Source organism: Battus philenor, unplaced genomic scaffold (assembly GCF_028537555.1).
Source record: "Battus philenor isolate CCGP_79_NKW_IND1 unplaced genomic scaffold, ilBatPhil1.0.hap1 SCAF_16, whole genome shotgun sequence".
Taxonomy (NCBI): Eukaryota; Metazoa; Arthropoda; class Insecta; order Lepidoptera; family Papilionidae; genus Battus; species Battus philenor.
Genome location: NW_027181678.1, coordinates 4970374 through 4993900, shown reverse-complemented (window position 1 = coordinate 4993900; position 23527 = coordinate 4970374). Strand labels below are relative to the sequence as shown.

General features: G+C 30.8%; 1 protein-coding gene across 2 annotated transcripts in view; it reads right to left on the bottom strand.

Moving 5' to 3' along the window:
- Positions 1-23527, bottom strand: part of RhoGEF64C (Rho guanine nucleotide exchange factor at 64C) — a 153670-nt gene that overhangs the window by 42839 nt on the left and 87304 nt on the right. Inside the window, exon 3 of one of the 2 annotated variants that reach the window (XM_068762184.1) lies at positions 3187-3299. The exons of the other annotated variant lie outside the window; for it this stretch is intronic. Within the exon in view, the coding sequence (XP_068618285.1) occupies positions 3187-3258 (72 nt within the window). The 5' untranslated portion in view covers positions 3259-3299. The remainder of the gene's footprint in view (positions 1-3186; positions 3300-23527) is intronic. 2 annotated transcript variants of the gene reach the window in all.

Sequence of the window (23527 nt, the reverse complement as noted above, 5' to 3'; positions counted from 1 at the left end):
GAGGTTAAGGTTTTACTACATTACAGCATTACTGGGCATCTGTAAATGTCAGTAAAGCAAAAAAACAGCCTAAAATGTGTTCCCCACTGTGTATGTGTTATCATCATTATTTCAGCAGAACGCTGCCTACCAGATTACCAATAAGGCAGGTTTTAAAGCGTTCTACATCCAGTGTCTTCGACTACCTTAACAAACTCATCTATTCTCTGTGGGTGGGTGGGTGTTCTCCACTGCGCTTGCTTTTGGGGTCTTCACTCCAGAACCTTTTCTGGCATAGAGACCCCAGCAGTCATTTCTTATGAACGCAAGCGCCTGTCCATTCTCATCTTATAAATCTGCTGGGTTATGACAGTTAATTTAGTTTGTCTACAGATTTCCTTATTCGTGATTCGATATCGTGATGAAAATCCCGTTCGTAACCGTATGGTTCATTAAACTACTGCGAACTTGCCAATAAAATCCGATTTACTTTTTAATATTCACTGATTTCACTTGTAAACAGATCCGTAAATCTTGATTTTAAATAAAGAATTTAAAAATAATTCCTCGAATGGAATGTTCATAACAGTAAACAATCGCGAAGCACAATACACTGCATCTAACAGTAAACAGTTCGTGAGCACTTTTTGCCAATCGACCGCCAAGTAATTTAATAGTTGTTTAACTTACGCAAACACGCTGGAAAGGTAGCTTTAATGCATTTTAAGTAAAGAGGGAAAATGTAAACGTATTTCTACGTTAAAATAAGTTTTTAAATTTAATATAAACCAACGTATTAAGCTGTATTACTATAATTTTTATAAATAACTTTAGGTTATTACAAGACCCTGGATGCATGTTCCTTCTTACTGGTTCTTTTTAAAATCTGTAGAGAAGCCTATATCCAGTAATATACATCGTACAGTTGAAATGATTACGAAAAGGACCATTATTTAGCCACTTCCGCACATGCAGTGGTAGTCGTGCAATAAAATGCACCGCCCGCCAGCCCGCTGATAAATGCGTATGCGGCAAACAATGCGAATCACACAACCGTCACCGCCAAATTACTCAACACGTGTTTCACCCCTCCACGGGGCATCTTCAGGAGTTATGTTACACCGATTAGTGCCAAACACAAAATACCACTGCATGTGCGGAAGTGGCTAAATATTGGTCCTTTTCTTACTAAGGATGGACTTCCGCGAGGTAACGCCTGATTCCATTAAATGTTGAAATGATTAGAATGATAATTTTTGACGTTGAGGATCCATTTCTTTCTCCCTTTACTTCTTGTTCCTACAGAGGAACATGACTCTTTCTAGGAAATGTGTCATGCTATGTTACGCCATCTGTGCCGGTTTCGCCTACTATGGTATCGAGCGTTGTTCGGATGTGATTTAATCAGCGCACGGGGCTGGCTGATTGACCATTACAGGTAGCCATTTTATTAATAAGATGGATGAATTTTACTTAATATTTATATTTAATACTGCTTAACTTTGTTGTAAAATTTATAATATTAATCAATAGTAAATGAGAGAAGAAATACTTTTAAAATACTGCTCCAAATAATACAAATAGCATTAAATATGTTAATGCATCAAAAATGTATACGACTTGTGAATAATTTATTTTTATTCTCGAACTGTAATGGAATCTGTGCATCGGAATACTTTGAAAAGAATAAATTATTTCTGTAATTTTTAAAGTATTTTATTTAGTGTGTTAGATTTTAGGTGACCAAACTTAAAAAAACTGGATAAGCATCTAGATATTATTAAAGGAATGTCTAGATCTACATTTACCTTTGAGCTTTCTTGTGACACAAGCAACAGAGAGAGTCATAAGTTACCACGTAGGCTCTTGTACATCATGCCAATACCTGTGCTAGCGCTTGTGTTCTGAAGTGATGGTAATAAAATGATAAATGCGATTCGAGTGACTGCCCAAAACGAAGTCGAGGTCTTGATCTTGAGAGCCCTTACTTACAGTCACTCCGTTAAGTTTAATTGATTCTAGTTTCTATGAAATTAAGCTCCTCTAGTTTTCTTTCCATGATATACACAAGTGAAATTTAAAAATGTTTATTTGTGGTAATTATATAAAAAGAGTAAATGTATTACAATTTAGGACTCGGGCCTCTAACAAACTAATAATTAGTTGGAGACTCGATTCCTAAAGTTAATTTCTATCATCTCTCAATGTTCGCAAGCAAACACAGCTCGGCCATCTTTTCAATCAAAAAAGTTAGACAGCGCACGTTAATACGACTCGACCCGTACATGTTAGTTATTTTCATAGCGTTCTCTCTTACGGTATTTTATAATAGGGCAGCTGACCTAATACTGCCGATATTAAGACGATTTTTTTACAGAAAAGAGCTGTACAGGCTGTTTACAACTAAAAAGCCAGAGATTCCCTGAGAGATGTATTTAAAGAAATTCGTATTCTAATGGCTGCTTCGCAAATAATTTTAACATTTTAATTATGCGCCATTATTGAAATCATTATATGAAAATAGTGGCAGACACATGATAAATACAGGAAATAAAAATAAACTCTTAACGACTAAATTTCGTCCTCAAAAATTTAATAAATCCTTCAAGGGTGTAAGCATATATAATAAACTTCCGCAAGATATCTGCGACCATCCTTTGCTTAGTTTAAGATCTAAAATTAAAAGTATATTATTAAGAATATCTTATTCATAAATTTAGTTTAAAAAAGCAACTTGTTGTTTCACTTTTATCTTCTCAACTATAATATTAAAATAGTCCACGATTCAAAAGTGTATGTAAATGCCTATTTAAATAAAGAGATTTAGATTTTTTTACATTTATTTCTTTTTACTGTATATATGTATTTTTCCTTTATGATTGCCTTATTCTCTTAATTTTTTTTTATTTTTGTATACATTGAATTGTAGTATTTATTAAAATAATATTTTGTTAAACCTAATTAAAATCAAAAGGTTTTAACATGAGAAATTAACGTATGAGGTTTTATGAATTGTTGTTATTTTTTGTTAGTGTTATGTTTATGTTGTTGACGTCAAAAAATAAAAAAAAGTTTTTTTAAAGCGTGAATGGTAATGTATACACATATTGTTATCAAGTTTTCAAAAGATTGTGAAACGATATGAAGGCTATAATTTTTTAAATTAAATTTAGCGCCCTCTATTACCGAATAAAGGTAAACACTCACCCTCTGCGAGGCGTAGCACGGGGGATCAAGTGCGCCCCCGGGCCGAAACATCGCCGCGCTTACTGCTGCCATCTGCCGGCTACCTCACCTTGCCCTTCCACCGCGACATCGCTCTGCAACAAGCGAATTTAAACAGTTGATATAAATTAATTATATTTACATATGTAAACGTGTAAAAAGAATTTTAAGTGAGCGCAACTCGGGTGACATTCGAAAAGAGAGTTTGGATTAAATAAGAATATTAGTGAATTAAATATTTAACATAAATAATTAGTACCATAATACCATAGCGCGATCGCCAATCCGCCTGAAAAGCCTGGCAATTATGGTGTATCCCCATAAATATCATTGAAGGCCTATACCTCACAGTGGGTGTCTATGGGCTGAAACGACGACGGCGAAATAAAAGTACTTACTTTTTTTTGGTTTCAGGGGGAAATCTACTATTCTAGATACTCTCTAGGGCTAGAGAAGAGTTATTTTATTTTATGAATTGACGAAAAAAAATTAATATAGATTGGTGGCACTTAAAAAACACTAAATATGTCGCTGCAATGGTATACACAAGTACCTTTCTACATTAAATTATATTAAATATGTGAAAGTCGTTATTAAAAAGAAAACTCATGTACAAGCATGTTAAGTTTCCTTAAGAATTATCAGCGTCAACTTCAATCTCCTTTTATTTCCAAATAAAAATTCAGTTGAAAAGACGAGTACAATAGTTTGTCCGGGTATGCAACATTGTTGTATTATAAATGACCAAGTGGTCACGAGAACCGCGAACACTTCCGCAGATTACAAGAGACTATGAATACCAAATCAGTAAACTAAACAGATATCAAAAGTACCTAACGTGTTAGATGTGTTCTGTTCGACGTACATATGTTACTGCACTTGCAATTTCGCACGCCGTAAACAGAGCGCGGAAGCGTGAATGAACTGAGTCATAAATGTACAGTAAACACTTTTCTATCCCACTATACTGTACCGTACAATTAATACGACGAAATAGTTGAAGCATTTTAGTATATGCATCATAAAATATAAATTACCGCTATTTACTGCAACCACAACATGTTTTCGTCTACACAAATTTAATTCATCCTATTTGAGACAAAATAATCGCTTCTAAAATATTAACAAAGATTTTTAATTTTAGTAATTAAAATAAAATCCTGGACATAAACATGCCTAGGATTAGAATAATACCGATTTTCCTTTATAAAATTGACCATTTTTAACAGGAAAATAGGTGTAACATTTCCTTTAAAAGAGTAACTGTCGAGTTCCTTGCCAAGTTACTCTATAGAATCAACTGATAAATGACGATTGAAATGTTTATTATATTAATACCTTAATTTTTCGAATATGCTAAGCAGAGCCAATTCGAAAGAAAAAATATTTTTTTCATGTTTTCATTGAATCGATTAAATGTAATCAAATATACATAAAACGTACTACAGTCCACTTGCGTTAAGAATGAAGCGTATAATAACTGTCCGACGATCTAACTACGCCGCGTATCAAAATAAAAAGTTCCTAACTAGAAAATGAAATTCACAGTAATCAGGTAAAGGCAAAATTCTGTCACGATTTTAACGTGTAAACATGACCGAAATTCTAATTTAAATTCCGTTATTTCAGATTCGTGTTATTATTAAAATACGTTTTATGTTATTTTTCGCAAATCTATCCACCTATTTCGATCATTGCTAATAACATTTCACTAACGAAAATGTACCATTAGCTCGAGATTTGTCTGTACTTAGCTATGTTATAAAATTACTGACACAAAACAGTATCACAGTCAAGTGATATTGCCATCACTAAAACTATATTTATATTACGGATCAGAGGCACTTTATAATTTAAAATACGTTTAAATAAACATTTTCCGAATACCGCTCGTTTAGTGTAAATCTACCAGCTTTCCTCGGTTATTCACCATTATATGGATTACTGGCATAAAATAATATAACCCAAATATAGGCGAAATTTTATGATCATCACGTTCGAATTTTAACAATGTTACTTTTTTTTTGTTTTCCCATTATGACGTTACCACTAGTGAGCATTGTGCAACGCATGGTTGCATCCGTATGATGCCGCAGTCGTCTGGCGCAGTCGGTGTCAATGACCCGCCTCTGTAGCACAGTGGCTTCCCACACGGGTCGCGGTAATGACTGCGTGAGTACACACAACGTACATATTATTAGGCAAAGAAACTGCAGTAAGATCCGAATATTTATTTTCCGGAACATAATCTTTTAATTATCAAAAAAAAATTAATCATTTTTATAAAGAATAATATTGCATTACGTCATTTTTTTGTATAAACAAAACACAATAAAAGATTTTATGTAACCAATAATTCATTTACGTAATTTATTATAGATACGCGTTTCGCAGATGTAGCCTTATATGTCAACTACTGTCAATAATGTCTTCAAGCAATAGTATAGAAAGATATGCTGGTTTAAATGGTAGTTAAACGTAAATATAAGTGGAAGCTAGCATCACAAAGTGAGTATCATCGTCAAGATTAATTCTTGAAAACGTCATAAAAAGGCTTGGAATATTGACTATAAAAATAATAAACTAAAAATATATTAATTATTTCAACGCTACATTGTCATTATAAATTAAAATAAAGATGATTGTGTATCATATATACAAGTTTAATTAATCTTTATTATATAAAATATTGACAACAATCAATACTAATAGCTCATATAATATATGACGTATAATAAACTGTATTGCCAGTTAGCAGAACGATCTTCACTCAATCAATTATTACATGAATTCCAAACACCAGTTATGGAACATAAATTAATTTATCTATTCATAGTTCAAAGTGGACTTCGAATGCTGTGCTATCGTAAATTATCCTGCGGAGGTCGGACATAAATATGCATCTTTGAAAGCCTTGAGATACATATACAAACCATTTGCAGTGCTATTACTATACTTATTATAACAAGCTCGCCTCGAAAATCATTGCGATACATCTAGATAGTATCCAGGAAGATTATTACAAACGCAATTATCATTAATAATGAATGATAATAAACATACATAACCTAGCCGTGTTGTTTTATAAAACGCAGATTTTAATCGTTTCCTTGTTAATTTTTTTAACACGACAAAAACAAATATTAATTGTTAAATTGAATACTGAGTAAAACTTTATCACGAAGTTTGTGAAGAGAAACTTTATTCTGTACAAAAATGTTTTTAATAAATTAGATTGTTTTATTTAATTTACGATTATGTTTATATAACACAGTAAGGCCCCAAAAAATAACATAACTATGTCGACATTTGCTATTTCTTAATTTTAGCAAAAATACTAAATGATTAAAAGAAAGAAAATTATACGATAAGATTGCAGTTTACGATACATCTTTTCCATGTTTCATCTGATTTATTTTTATATGTATTAATATATATCCAATAAAAAGAGCAACATTTAATCTGCAAGACGTCTACAACTAGATACAACTATAAATAAAAATAATATAGGAACATTGACCATAATTATTACGCAAAGTATACCTGTTATATTTGCTATTGCAATATTTGTAATATAGTATATTGAAACTCGTTTTAAAGCTACATATCCGAAGAAAAACAAAGCTGCAAGTATCTATTGATTAATATAGAGCTTGTTATTGTTGAAGAACTCACTCTGCAAAAAAGTAAAAATAATATGAACTCAATATATTTCACAATTTTTCACCCATACTTTGGTCTGTATAGTAATATTCCACGTAAACTCACCGCTATTGAGGTCACTAGTAAACCAGGCTTTACTAGCCGTTTGCCCCAGCACACTGGGATGACTCCGACGTCAACAATTTAATTAAATTCTAATATCGTGTACACAGTTTCGGCGTGTATACACGGAGTAAAAGCCGCAATCAATTCCTGTGGTATGGTATTCACGCGCGCCTGAGATTCAACCACGTGTTCACAGGTTCGAAACCTACTAAAACATACCACATACCCGTCTGTTCTGAGGAATTCACTATTCAATACTATGACTCTAGGTTTTTTTTAAATTAAAATTCCTTTTTTTAAATTATTTCAACCCCCGATCGATGAAATAATTATAAGTTTGATCTCTTCAATTTATACAATCAAATAGTAATGATTGTATTATTGCGTTCTAATTAATATAATGCAGAGGCTATTGAAATTTTTCGCCTAATTTTGCCTAATACGCACAAGTACACATCTCTAAGTAGTGTAAACTAAAGGAGTGTGGCTCAGAATTTTGAGTTTCAAAACTATGAAATTAAATATCATTTACTTTAGAAATTAAATATCATTTACTATCTGTTCTTCTAGAATGTACTGCCAGATATTATTGGCTTGTCGCATTGCTATAGAAAAAATATTATTTGGATGATTCATTTTATACAGATTGATTAGAAATAGGCATAGAAGGTTCATAGCTTTTAGACCTATATTCAGCTTACTACTGGCAAATGAGCGTTTTACACAGCTGATTGGAAATAGACGTACAAGCTTCAAATCTTTCAGACCTACATTCAGCTTATTACTGACTAATTTGCAAAATTGGGGTTGAATACCCATCTTTGAAGCTTTTAAACTTACAACCAATAAACCTGTATATTGTTATATCCTCACAAAACAACTTTAATGAAAGACAATAAAATTATCGAATGTGTATTACTGCTTTAAGTCGAAATAATGCCTTGCTGTTGTCAATTTCTTTTTAGAGCAAAGTGACTCCGTGCATGATGGCGTAGAATAAAAATAACGAAGCTTAAAAACAGACAACATATCTTCTGTTAGATATTAACATTGGTGAAAATGCTATGTTTTTCACGTCACGAATGATTTACCACAACCGCTTTGTTGTTACTTTCCCACGAAGGAACTTGATTAATTTAATAATTATAAAGAGGTTTCTAACATTAAGTGCCACAGCTAATTAAAATGCAAGGGAACTTTTGCATGTAACTTATTATAAAAATTAGTTATTAATAAAACACATAGTTATATTCAAAATTCAAGCAGTACTCTTAACATGAAATATATCAATTATGATGTTATAACTTTTTCTTTGTTCGCAAAACTTATAATTTATAAATAACATTTATCCTTTACTTCATCCACGAAATATTAATACTTCGATTATTAAGCTACTAAAGACATCAACTTGTGTTTCAAACTTACTAATATATTTAAAAAAAAATATTTGACGATTTATAAGTTTATATATATAAATATATATATATATATATATATATATATATATATATATATTTATATATATATATGTTTACATATGTACGTGTGTGTGTATATATATAAATATATTTATATAAGTATTCCACTGTATATATATATATAAATATATAATGGAATACCTATTTAGAGAAAGGCAAAGCCTGACTCTTTTTTTATTTATTTTTGTTTTGGGCTGGCATATGATGATCACCATCACCATAATTTCTACTGTAGGATGTCCACAGCTAAACTTAGGCCTCCCCCATAGATTTCCATAAGGAATGTTTAGAAACGGTCCGCATCCAACGTCTTCAGACGACCTTCACAAGGTTCTATTTTCACCTTATGAGTATCCACTCATCCGTCGGACATCCGTCCTACGTGGAGCTTTTCGGTGCGTGGTCTCCAATCCATAAAAATTATTTATATGATGGCTTGGATATTTTAAAATAGCTTTTATGTAATAACTGATTAAAACTAAGATAAAGATTTCATTTTTTAAAAATGTGTATAAATACAGCTAGTTTAAGACAGAAAGAAATAAAAATAAGCTTGTTGTTGGCTTACAATTATTTTTAGTATTTTATTCACAAAATTACTAAAAATATTAAAATTAAAACAACCTGATATTATAAAAAGTACCATTAATGGAAGCTGTTAGTCAGTTACATACTGAAGTACTGTAGGTTAAAAATACAATATTTTATTGAAATTGTAATAAATGACGTTACTAATGGTTTTAAAGTTCAATTTGTTGTTTTTACTTCGACATAGCGGTGAGATGTTTTTTCAGCAGCGAGTGGCGGCATATATGAAAGATCTGAGTGCAGTAGTTGTGTTTTTTAGGATCACAAAAGGATTCGTTGCAGTACGTATACGTTATGCGAGATGTACTGAGCCTTATTTTAATAAAAAATTGTGCAGTATCAATCTAGTATATAATTTTTAATGATTAACAAGTCAACGCTAATAAAAATATTTACAGAATACGTAGATTAAATAAATAAATAGTATGATTATGTTTATGATACCGACATCTTAACTTATCTTTGCAATTTGTGAAAATTTCTTAATGACCATATATTTATGTATGTTATTACTATATCATTTCGGTGTCATTTTTCCAAAATAATAAACACATTATTCATGTAAATTTACTATTCTTATTTCTTAATGTAATTTATGTATTATTTAACAACATTATTGTACAAGATAAGTAGAGAACACTGGACGAATACAAATGTAAATACATTCCAATAATGGAAGAAAATGAAACCTTATCGGAAAATGTGAACCAGGTCATTGTACCTATAGGGCCTCCATATACCACCGACACCGGAACTGAATGGTACGTATGGGCAATTTTCACTAAAAACTGTATTAACAGTCGTCGTACAGCAAGTGCCACTTTCTACGCGAGAAACGTGTCTACAACATGTTAATGCTGACTTTGAATTGTACTCGTTCGCATAAGGGTATTGGGTAATACTGGCAGACGGTGGCCACGTCTGGCACCATATCTACACTAATCAACTATGCTAATGACAAACAATTAGCGGTAAATATAATAGATCATTCATTGTGTCTTAAGATGTAAGAAATGAGAACTATTTTTCATTTCTTTCTAAATATCGAGCATCATGAATATACTACAATTTTCTAGTAAAATTTAAAATCTAGTGCTTTTCGAGTGGCGATTTCATGTCAAAAAATGTAAAATTATTTTTATTAAAAATATTATGTACCAGCTGCCCTTGTAGACTTTATACAGCTGGAAGTTATTTTTCCCACTCTAATAATCTAAAAATTACAGTAACGTGTTTCAAAATGATTAATATAATTATTGAATAATATGACGAATGTATTGATTAGTATTTATTAACCAATACATTTTTTCTCAAGTAACAGCACAACCGTGGGACACGGGAATACATTTTTTATGTATTTAATTTTATTCTACTGTATTTATATTATTAATATCTATTTAAAAACCTATATCTCATACTGGCACAATTGAAATATTTTTAAAGCAATCAATAAAAAAACATAATTAAATTAATTTAAAATTTTTCTTTGATAGCATGTCAGAGCTCTAAATATTTTTAAAAAAATGTATATATTTTCAATTTTAAATTGCAGGAATTGTTTTAAACCACGGACAAACGAGAGGTGAGCGCATCGGCCTATTGCATTTTTTCATGGCAATAAAAATCCAAGATGGCAGTTGGAGAGACATCTAAGACAAAAACGGATGAATGTGAACAGTAAGAAATCTTGTTTGTATAGTTGCGTATATGTATGTACATCGCGTCAGATAAGTACAAGCAATTATAGACTCTTCTGCAAAGTGTTAAATGCATCTTTCTAATACACCATCGTTCACATCAATATGTACCAAGTTAATACATGAGCAAAACATCTATTAATCTTTAATGCGATTACGCAGATACCAAATAAACGACAAAATAATCAATTTAGTTCACTGTAAATGCATGCTTATGTCGATGGAACATGATTGAATTTGGCTATTAACTTCAGATTGAGATTGGCGATAAATATCACTACGAAATATTTTGAATAGATCATCAACGTAATTATTTCAACCGCAAGACGTCAAACGTTGAACGTAGGCTTCTCCTATGGTTTTGCTGTAGAACCGGTTGGAAGTTAATCCAGCGTCTTCTAACGACCGTGTGGTCGTCCTTATGGCACCAGCGGCTATATGTTATGTGCGCTACATGGCCTGGCTTGCCCACGACCACTACTAAAAAAAAATTAAAAACACTGTTATAAAATTCCTAGCTTTATATTTAAAAATCGGATGGAATTTGATATTAACTTTAGGCTTTGTGACAGAATTTATATAACCTACGTATATAAATTTAACTTTAGGTTATAACTACCTTAGTACATTGAGTATTGTATCGTACAATACAGATAAGCATGTCGCAGCCACTACCGAATAAAATGGTAAGTCCGAAAATGCATCTTTTCAGGAGAGATGAAAAACTAATTATTAGTAATATTTTTAAAATTAATACGAAAAATTCGAATTCGAAGCCAATTGTATCTATTCTTAGCATGCCGAATAGGAGTAAAGTTTTTATTTATGTCGTATAATCTTTTTTATACATGTTTGTACTTTACCTTTTTTATTTATAGGAAAAAGATAACTTTGCCTATCTCCGCCATTATTAGGTAGTAAATTATAGTAAAAATTGACAAGGTGTATTGGTACTTGTAGATTGCAAATATTTAAAAACCTGTTAAAAATGATAACGGTAATTGTCTTTTTATTCGGTGGCGATATCATTGTGTAGAAACATTGTGGTCTATTGAAATTTTGGTCACTAAATTGGAATTTCTAAAATAATTATTGAGTTTATTTTCGATGCAGAATAATACTTGTAAAGGAGTAATGACTGTAACACACTTCCTGTATATTAAATTCAATACTTGCTTTATAATAAAATTTCAATTTACCTAAATTGCACTTAGCAACTCCGTCTAATCTTCTATTACCAATCCAATTTACATCTTGGATCATTATCGCGGGTGTTCAACATACGGGACGGCTCTTGTATTTCAATCTACATCGACATGATGTGACATAGGAAATTGATTGATATCAAGGAGTTAACCATTACAATAGTGCTTTGTTTGCACATATTATCCGCTTTGGATAGTTTCAATCAGATTGAATACAAGTAAGAAAAGGACCAATATATATAATACTTAGGATGGACTTCCGCAAAATAACGCCTGAATCCATTAGATAGATTGAATACACTTACAAACTTAACATACTTCAACTTAAAAGTATAAGCGAAAATGCAATAATATAAGCTAAACACGCCCTGATTCGTGAAGAGCCTATAATAGACGGATTTTTGTGATCGTTTTCACAATATTTAATACAGTCTTAGAGCAATTTATTCCCAAACTGTGCATTCACTTAAAATCCTTAACAGTGTAACAGGATTTTTGTAATTTTTTTCTTGTTTTAAAAGATTTTAAAATTTATTAATTTGTAACTTAGATAAATTATATGGGCGTATTGCAAAACTGTATACAACTGCATATAAAAAGAGTTTTTAAGTTTATGAGATTAAGAGAAACTTATAATATGATAAATATATATGTATATTGCTGTATTTCTAGTGCTTTCCCATATGTACATGAAAGTAATATTTAAATTACATTAATAAACTTTGTTTTGTGTATGTGTCCGCTATGAATTGCATTATTGCATATTATTACATATCTATTTATTTCCACAGAATAAAAAATAACCAGAATTACAAATAATTTGACGCAATGTACACAACGCATTTTCACATCTGTGGACAGATAAAATAATATGTTATTCACCATTACACTTCAGAACTTATTTGTATTTGGGGCACTGCAGGTACTTCAAACAATACTGTCAGCAAAGTTAATGATTCACAATATTTAACAAAATTTAAGATGCAGAGAGTGCACATAGGCGAATATGAATATATTTTTTATGAGAGAATAAGTGTATGTAAGGGGTGTAAAAATCTAATTGATAAAGTTGTATTTGATTTATTGAACCAAAAACCTTTCGCCGTGATTTTCGCAAATTGTTTCTCTTCAAATTCCTTGCAAATGGCTTTAAATTGCATTGAAATTGTACCTTTATAAATTGAGATTAATGATACGATGCCGTGCGCTTGGATCGTTTTTCACAACCTTCTCTTTAAAACGAATTGAATATCATTCAGCTTCTAGAAATAGTATATGTATAAGCAATCACGTATTAAATTATGTGTAACGTTAGAAATTGAATTCTTTGATTATAACTTTACTTATTTAACGTAGAAAACATGATCGTTTTTAATTCGAGTGAATAATAACTGTAGTTAGTTTTGCGTCGTCAATCCCGCAATTTGTTTTATTTATAACCTTATATGTATGACTGTTTATACAATTTAAGACATGGTAATTACTAACTGAAGTACTAGAGATGGAATTTACGATACTTAGTAAAATTTAGTTTTTTTTATTGCTACTACACTATACGTACTGCCACTATAAAATGCTTCATCATCGTCATTTAGCTGCAGAACGTCCACAACTGCATAAAGATCTCCCCATATTTATTTTCAATAGAACCGGTTGAAAGCCACCTACATCCAGCGCCTTTCGAAGATCCTAACAATGTCGATTATCTACCTTGTCTCCTATCTTTACAAGAACATTATGGCCCCAGCGGCCATGATTTCTTCGCGCTAAACGGCTCACCCAGTACTCTTTAACTTGCCAATAAGCAAGGCTATTAAGTATTCATTTTCATCACTTTATATTTACTTTCACGAAATTATGGCAGCTAAGACATTGATAATATATTCTAATATAATTTTTACTTAGGTACCTAAAAGGAAAATAAATTATACCTTCGTCGAGTTTCGTATAAATTTGCATAAACATAAAACAAAGTGACGCTTTCCTCGAACGACTACGAGCGGCACTCCGGGCCACTCAATAATTGTCTCACGTGCAAGTCGGTAATAGGCACGTGCTGGTTTCGATTAGTAAAGGTGAAAACAGACGGACGCCTCCAATTGTCTATTACGCGAAAATCAATAAGTGCAAGCGATACAGAAATCCTTTTGTTTGCATTTACTCTAACTGTTTTAACTACTTTAACAACATTAACCACTATTGATAATCCAATAAAACTACCTTTGGGCTTTTTGAATCGGAATCCTTTACGCATTTCGAGGTCCCTACTGGGGTACCGTCGAACCCAGTCACTGCATGGAACGTCAAACCAAGAGTACAGACACCAATGTCGTAATATACACAAAGCAGTGACTAAAGCTCATGCTCTGGATGAAACATGTCCTGAATAAACCTTCTAGCTTCGTCGCTATAAATTTTTCTGTTTTTTTTTTTTTTTTTTTAAATCCTAGCCTCACAAAACTGTCAGTAGGCTCTTTTATTAATCGTATATATTATATATTTTAATTATAGCGTTCAGGAACAACAAATTTCTAATATTTCTTTTCTAAGGCATCTTGTTCCTTCTTGGAGCGTCCACTTAATCTAACTTGTGGGACTCGTAATACAGTGAAATAAATAACTTTATTGCCCAAGCCGGAGCATATCATGGAACTCATACGTCTTTTCGTTAGGCTAACTTTAGTTTATACAAAGTGCTTTAAGCGCAATGACATCACAAACTGTAGTGAATACGAATGGACAAACATCATTCAAGAAACTGTAAGATTATCTACATTATATGCGACTATAAATTGAATATAAATAGAATGAATATAACTGAATATCCCATTATTTGTTAGTTATTATGTTCGGCAGTAAATCCCAGTCTGATTCAATGGAGTAGTAAATGGGAGGGAGCAAATACAGGCAAGCCAGGGCACGTGTTTATAAATTGCCAGGAACTAGCTGTTGGATATTCTCAATACAAATAATTGTAATTGAAACCTTACATGAGCGCGTATTATAAATACGCGCTCATGTAATGTCACATTCATATGTAACGTCTCACAAGTTCCTAAAATAATTACTAATAAAATTATTCTTTTATAGTGTGAACGGTATTTTAGTGATAATAAACTTTGGAATTGAATTTCTGTAACTGCTGTTCTAAAAAACTAAACAAATGGCCCAAAAAAACATTTATGTTTAATGTGGAGTAATCTTAGACCAGAGCGCGTTTGGAACCGTTGTAGCTTGAAGTTGAAGGATCTATCAAGTTGAGCTCTTTAGCCACTCTATTAATGACGTACCAGTAGTAACTTCAAGTAATACTATGTAGATAAAATACAAATAAGTAAACACATAGTTTTTTTTTTTAAATTGTTAGTAAATGAATTACGAATCTCTGTTATTTATCAGAAATTCTTTTTTTGAAATTAAAATTATAACCCACCTAATGTTTTTTAACGAAAAATCTGGAACATTCGATCGTGTGTACGTGCCTTATGAAACCTATAAATACTGCAACTCCAACAACTACCTTACTTTACCGGACAATTTCTATTGATTACCTCAACACTGTAGCATTGGCACTTTTACAACCAATTTCTTTTATTTACTCTACATTCTTTATACGAAATCAAGTTTGAACGTAAAAAACAATTATCAAATACATTGTATATCTACATACATACTACATAGGTGTATCATATACATGTATTATACAGGCTGATTGAAAATACTTTGAAAAGTTTTAAGGGGGTGAGTAAATAGCTATTTTATCAGCCCTTTCGAGTAATTACACTTATTTCCAAAATCCTTATGTAGAGCGATCACTAAGAAATATATTAAATTAATTAATTTTTTGAATTTGTAACGCAAAAGGCCAATAACTTCTAACAGTACAAAATTTGAAGGGACAAGCAACACACACTAAATAATTTAATATATACTAATCTGAATTTTGAAAACGCTTTAAATTACTATATTATCTAGCTTAATTATTTCTCCTGGAACCATTTATTTTTGGTAAGGGTGTACGTTACATTAATTGTCAGCAAATATATAATATAATAAGAGTAATACATACACGCATTAAAGTTTATACACCTATTTCCAAAAACCATGTATTCATAAAATATTTATCACTGAAGTTTCCAAATGAAATAAATTATTATACTGCGTTTTTGGTCAAGAACCATAAAGATAAGTTATGTTTAAAGAGTTTACATAATACCGCTTATCGCGAGTCGGGACAGGCGGTTCGCATTACGAAAGCTGTCAATTCATTTGTATACAAAAATACAACAACAAGGCTCGTTACACACAAGGCTGCTGTGGCGAAAAAATCTACAATCACAGGTTGACCGCGACCCGAAACCTGACCAACGTTCAGGGTTGGCAGGAGATAATATAACACGCCGTCAATAGTAATGTCAGGCTCGATATTAGACATTTATAGTTATTAATCTTTAAAAAAACCATACCTTTATGTCACATAAAGAAGAAAACTTCGTCTTACATCATCTCCATACCTATAGCAACAATTTTTCAAGAAGTAATTTTTTTATCAAATATAAATAGTTACCAATAATAAAACTCATAAAATGAAGAATAATCGAGATCTTTTTATTTACAGCAAATTGAATAATTACATTTAAACAAAATAAACGTTTTTCTATTTTAAAATAGCGAAGGTCGCATATCAATAGATTCTATTATTAACAAATTAGAATAGAAAACAATATACTATATCTTAATAAATTATGAGAGTGAAAGTTGTACATCATCGGGACACAAATTACGCCTTCGTAACATAACATAAAAGTTGTTAATCGAAAACTGTTCAAAAATATTTATTGAACCTATGAGCAAATAATAGTAATGAAAATGATGAGTATTTTCTTCATTATTATCTATGTTTTAATGAAAATAGAGCATAATTTTATGTAAAATCAATTCCTTATAAAAAAAATTACCCTAATTTCTAAAGTTTATTAATAGTGAGTATTTCTCAAACAAATCAATAACCTATATAACATTGTATACGACGCAAAGAAAAAGTAAAAACTTATCTAGAAAACATATTATAGCACTGACTGTATTCTACATACTTGATGAGAACATACACTGACCCCCTGAGGATGCAATTAATGACGAAATAAGGCGCAGATGTTGGATTTCACGATTAAGCATCTGTTGTGCTAAATAAAGTAGGTTTGAACTGTTGACATGTAATGATGATAGATCGATTTAACTATCCGAACGAGATAGTCGTTGACTATATAAGGCTACAAAGGTAATGATGTATTTATACTAGTCGACTTAGATATTTTTATGTACATGTTTTATATTTCGTATAAGTATGAAATACATTTGAAAATATGTAGCGAAAATAGAGAGAGGGAACAGATTATTATTATAGTATTTGAATAAGGATGATGAACGCGCTGATATGTTTGTGAATATTGATAAATATTTAATTTAAAAGCAATGTACCTTCGATAACTCTTTTTAATAAAAACGATACACACAGAATTCGGAATAACCAAAGTTGCGCTTAAATCGTTTTGAAATACCTACTGAACTCATAAATTAGTAATTTCATTATAAAAACTTTTAAACTCGATCCAGTATTTGATAAAATAACTTATAAATATTTATATTCTTAATCAACTTTTAAATTTTAAATTAATTGACGGTTAACTTAAAAAAAAACTTTCTTCACTAACGACCCATTGGGACACAATATATTCATATGTTGTTCATTAGAAGATATTTATGATGACGCAACTTGATTAGGTATGGGATATGTAAATGAGGTTATGGCGGAACGGTTTGATGTTGGATTTATGCCATAGCATCATGTTTACACACCTCTTGACTTATGGCTTGTGAAACATTTGTGCTTAGTTTTGCAATTTTACAGTATCTTTTTAGTTAAAATAAAAAAGTTAAATCCATTTATTTACTTTTTATTTTAATGTATTTTATTTTTGAGACTCCTCTGCTTCGCAAGGTGCTGTAACACCTTATGAAGAAGAAGCAGAAAGAATCTCCACAACAACGCATCTTTGAACAGTTTAACAACACAGATTTATACACATACACTTTATTAGATATACCGTAAATCAAATCACAATATTCAAACGACATCATTGCCAAGGATTCTTGTCATTTAAATATTCGTTTATTGAATAATAAGCCTTTTCCGCTAGATTACCGATAATTTTTGAAGAACTTTATTTAAACATTTGGCTGTTTTTTTTTTATTTATCTTCTAGTTGTGTTTCAGACCAATCGCGCGCAGAATAAATGGTCGAAGGAGCCTTGAGGTTCTGGAACGAAGTCCACGAACAAAGCCCAGCGTAGGGCCTCCTGTCTATCTAACTTTTGGGTGGACAAAAGTTAGATAGACAGGAGGGGATAGATTACTTATGCCCACGTTTGATTCCGTTTTCTCGCGACGATCGACAGAAACCGATGCGTGCAAGCTGCAACCAAGTGATCTTATTAGAGATCTATAGGGGACTATAATGTCTAGCTTTGAATGTCTTACGGCTTAAATGACTCCTTAACTTAATAATTTACAACGCCCCACCGAAACAAAAAAAAATTACAACGCAACAATGATTGATTTATTTTAATAAATATTTACATTTTTTGATTTATCTTTTTTATTTATCTCCACCTTTATACTTAACTTTTCATAATGACGCCATTACCAGCCAGTATCAGCGAAGCGCTTAATTTCCGTAATTATCATCTGAATAAAAAACTACATAGCACGTTAAACATAGCACTATATCAGTCTGTTTATAATTTTGCCTTCTTTTAATGTTGCTATAAAATTAATTCATAAATAATAATTAAAAATACCGTTATAAAAACTTTAGCAATGTAAGTTAAAGGTAACAAAAATTATGTAATGTAATAGAATATTAAAAATGTGATTTCATAGTAATTACTTATTTTTATGGACATTCAGCATACATAGTTAGTAATGGGCCTGAATGTATAAGTATTAGCAGTATTTATTCACAATAAAAATTTTAAATAATGACAAAAAGCAGCAAAACTCTTCCAACTGTCTGCGTTTGGTAAAAGTGAAAGAACAAAAATAAAAAAAAAACGTGAGCGATACAAATTAGAATTAATAATAAGAAATTTAATATAATAATTCCACTTGACACGAACTACTAATAATAACGGTATAAATTGAGATTCAACACGCAGTGTCAATATAAACTAATTAAAGGTTTCTATTATGTTAATTTCTTCTTATTTCCCTTATCTATTAGTTAGTAATTGCAATTTATATAATTCATACAGTGTGCGACGCTCTTCGATATGTTTAAGCGTCATCTTAATATAACTAGAAAAACATTATCAGAAAAAAAGCATTCAATATTCAATTCTAAATGACTTCAATTAAACAGTAAAAAGAATTTCCAAAGTGATCGATTTCTTGCGAAGAAAAAAAGGTACGATCAACTATTAATACAAGCTCTTATTTGAGAGTTTTAACCTATAAAATTGTTCTTTTTTTAAAAAAAATTACTTAATTTTAAATTTTTCTGTAATTAATATTAATATTAGATTTGAATGTAAAAGTTTATTTGTATATAAATCTTATCAAAAGGTTTCGTCAGTCATTACAATACAAAATGTCTGCTTTCTCTTGTTTCTATCAATTGTAAGTTTATTTAAACAAATGTCGAATTCCTTTTATCTCATTTTCGATTTTGTTTTTGACGACGTCGCTTGTGTACGTACTCTGGTAGTGCTCACGTGAAGAACGACAAATACAGTTTACGTAAGCAACGTTGCTCACGTACCGAAGCGTGCCACCAGTTGGTATGCAGGTACAAATATTATTACAATCACGTTCCTACGTACACCTTTACAACATAATTTCTGATTTTCTCACATTAAAGTGTTACTAAATTGCATTCAGTTCGATGTGGTAAAGATTTTAAATTAGATATCCAACTCTGATTGGATAAACTTCATGGGATGGCAATCGTCTGTAATTATGATAGTAATTACGATCTACAGTTCGCTTATGTATATTTTCACAAACCTCTTATTTGAAATAAGTGACTGAACATGAAGTGAAAGACCACGGTCCAGTAAATGATCTTCATCATTGATAACACGCATTGGTCGTAGACTTTACACTTAAAGCCCACAAAGGTCATTATGGCGTTAATATTGTGGCGATTTGGGAAAGTTTATGCCTGGCTGTGGGCGTCTGTCCACTTACACGACGATGATAAATAAGGTCGAAAGTAAGAGACCACGCTTCGACATCATCATTATCACTGGCAACACATATCAATTAGATTTCACGATTCACCTCTTTCACAAAGAAGGTTTTTCTTAGTAATTAAACTTAAACTGTATTTTTAATAACGACTATGGATATTCCAATATGTGTATACGAGTTTGTCGGATAATATATAATTCAAGCAAGACATCGTTATAATTTCACTTTTTTATTGAAATAAGCATGTTGTATTAACTTTTTTACATAATGTTATTATTGATTTATTTTATATATTGAAATAGGGCAAATATAAGTAACAGGCAATAGAACAAAGTTTAAAACATTTTTGGCTTTCGTTTTCCATTGAATATACATATATATAAGTTTTTAAATATATAGTTTAACACAAAGAACTATCTTCTTTTATTTAATAATAATATTTATCTTTTTGGCACTCAGATCATGAATATTTGTAAGAGTGCTATTATTTATAAAATCTACTAAAAAACTTACTGTAAAGTCTTTACCGCTTTACGTTAGAGGTGGATGGCGACTAATAAAAATAATAAAAAAAAGATTGGTTAGAACAAAAGCTTACTACACTAGTGGCAGTGTAATTGAATATAAGGAGCGGCAGCTTCGTGCCTCATAAGAAACCCTAAGATTTCTACCAAGTAATACATCACGTATTTTTATTATTAACGGGGTCAATATCGTATGTGCCACACATTTGCCGCACCTGTTGTTTTTGACCTACATCCAATATATTAAAGTACAGGTGGCAAATTAGATTCTGTACTAAAAACGGAATAGCCTATAAACTTTAATGTAGGTAGAGCTTTTAAAAATATAAAGACTCAACCGTATCCACCATTAGTATAGTCGTAAACTACTAACGTGAGTTCGTTGTGTTTATTGCGCATCTAGTAACTTGATATGGTTTAAATAAATAGTAAACAATATCAAGTTTGCCATGTACATTATTCGACAGCAAATGAGCTATACATTCACCTTTTAAAAATATTTACACATATAACTATTCTCCCTGTATGAAATATTAAAATTGTTAATAAACTAATAAATAACCAAAAGGTTATATTTAAAAACATCTCATCATTTAAATTCTATATTGACATTATCTTTCGCCTTGCGTTTTAATTTGTCCTTTAGACATAGACACATTATCTTAAGACAATTATGATATACATAATTACGAAATAAAAAACCACCTTTCTTTAATTTCAAGAGTATATTTGACTTATTATATTGTATTGAAATCCAATAGACAAAGGGATGATAATATTTTTTTAAAGTTGATCACAACAGGTATTTTATAAAAGAATCGATGGTAATTTCAGATATCATTTGCATCGATTATATTTAAGCGAAGAATCATTTGGGTCACATTACGCATATCATTACTTTTTTTTTCATACAGAATACCATATTACATTACGTTTTTAAAATATCTTTTACTGTTTTGTACAAGACGTAAGAGTACATCACCCACTGTCACGCTCTGTTTCTCAAATGTGTTAAACAGAGAAACAATACGTAATTATGCCGCGTGCACTCTGTTCCTATCGCAATAAAATTAACCGACGATAAATCTTTTAAACGGAAATGTATTATGGTAACCTACTTGATAAATACATGGCTTGGTATATATAAGAGTTTTTCGTTCACACTGATAATAATTTTTACGCGTCAATTTTCGATGTTTACAAAAAATAATTCGTGTATTTCGTTAACTATTTATTATCTTTTACAACCTGTTCACTTAGGAACCCAAATAAATAAAAATGAATCACTCAATGTATTGCTAAGTGCAGAAATTTAAAAATTCCTCCATTTTTTTATATTCTCATTAAAGCCTAATGTCCTTATAAAGATATTATATGAAAAAATTGGAATGACTAAACCCAAAAAAAAAACATTTTCCTTATCCCATACAGACCAAAGTAAATAGCAACAACTGTTTTAATTTACTCAACTGGTAAGTTGTCCAAAATATCACGTCAACTGAAATCAAAAGCGAATGTTAGAATACAAACAAACAAAAAACATGGTCTACCATAAAGCACTAACATATTTTCCTTATGAAACACCCTTCCTCGTGTAGTTATTATTTTAATAATATACTTTTTAAATAAAATATGAAGTATTGTTTACAATCGTAATATTTTTATTAATTAATATATGAAAATAATTAAAATAATGCAATATTTACAGCACACTAAATGTTAACATTAATGTAATCAGCATATGATTCGAAGTTTATTAATATAGTCGTTAGGCTGTCGAATTCAACGACTAATTCACTAACCGTATGTTTATCAAATCCTAATTAGCGGTTTTTAACGTATGACTGCATACAGTTAACATGAAATTTAATTATAAAATTAGTTTATTGCATTTACGAATTGCTACTACATTTTCATTTAACTCAGTCTATTTTTCATTGCGATTTATATTTGAAACTATTTGGAAATCTGACAGAAAATAACAAATGCATATAACAAGATGCCTTGCCATGTCATAGCAAAGGCTGCAGCTTTTACTAACTAATTATATAAGCAAAAAAAAACAACAATAACAATGCATAAAAACAGTGAACATTTATCAAAATAAAAAAATCTCTTTATAAAATTGCAAATTAATAAGTGAAGTAACTTTAAAGATTTAGGCGGAGAAATTACAGATCAGTAAATCAACATTTCTTCAACTGAAATCAACTTAAATATGCTTTTTATCATCAGGTGATAGCCACCCACTCCAAAGCTTGTCTCAAAGAACTGGTCGCTCCTTCGTATAGGTTTTTTATAAGTTACAGCATATAAGAGGAAAAGCGCCGCAGTCCATTTTTTAATTATATTTTAAGATACTGTAATAAAATTAGTACTTTACTTTGCTTTGCTGTGCCGTACATATGCACACATCTTTACAATTTTGTAAGCGCTGAAGCTCTCCAAGATAGCAGTAGTTGGGAGCCACGAAAGAAAATAGGATGTGTTACGAAATATCATATGTTCTCCGTCATTAAATTATTAGAATCAATTTGTTTTTTTTTTGTAAAAAACGGTAATTCAATCAATAAAAGATTGGAACCTATTACCTTCATTTTATTTTTAAAATGATTTTTTATATACAACGATAACACTTACTTTTTATTTTATTAACTTCGATTAAGCATGTAATTCAATGAAAGAATTTCGCTATTGACTATTTTATTTAGTATTATGTATTCTTATAATCATCGCCCACTGCAAGATATAATATAAGCCTCCACCAATGATAACTATGGGCAATACCATAATCGCCACGCTTTACAGGCGAGTT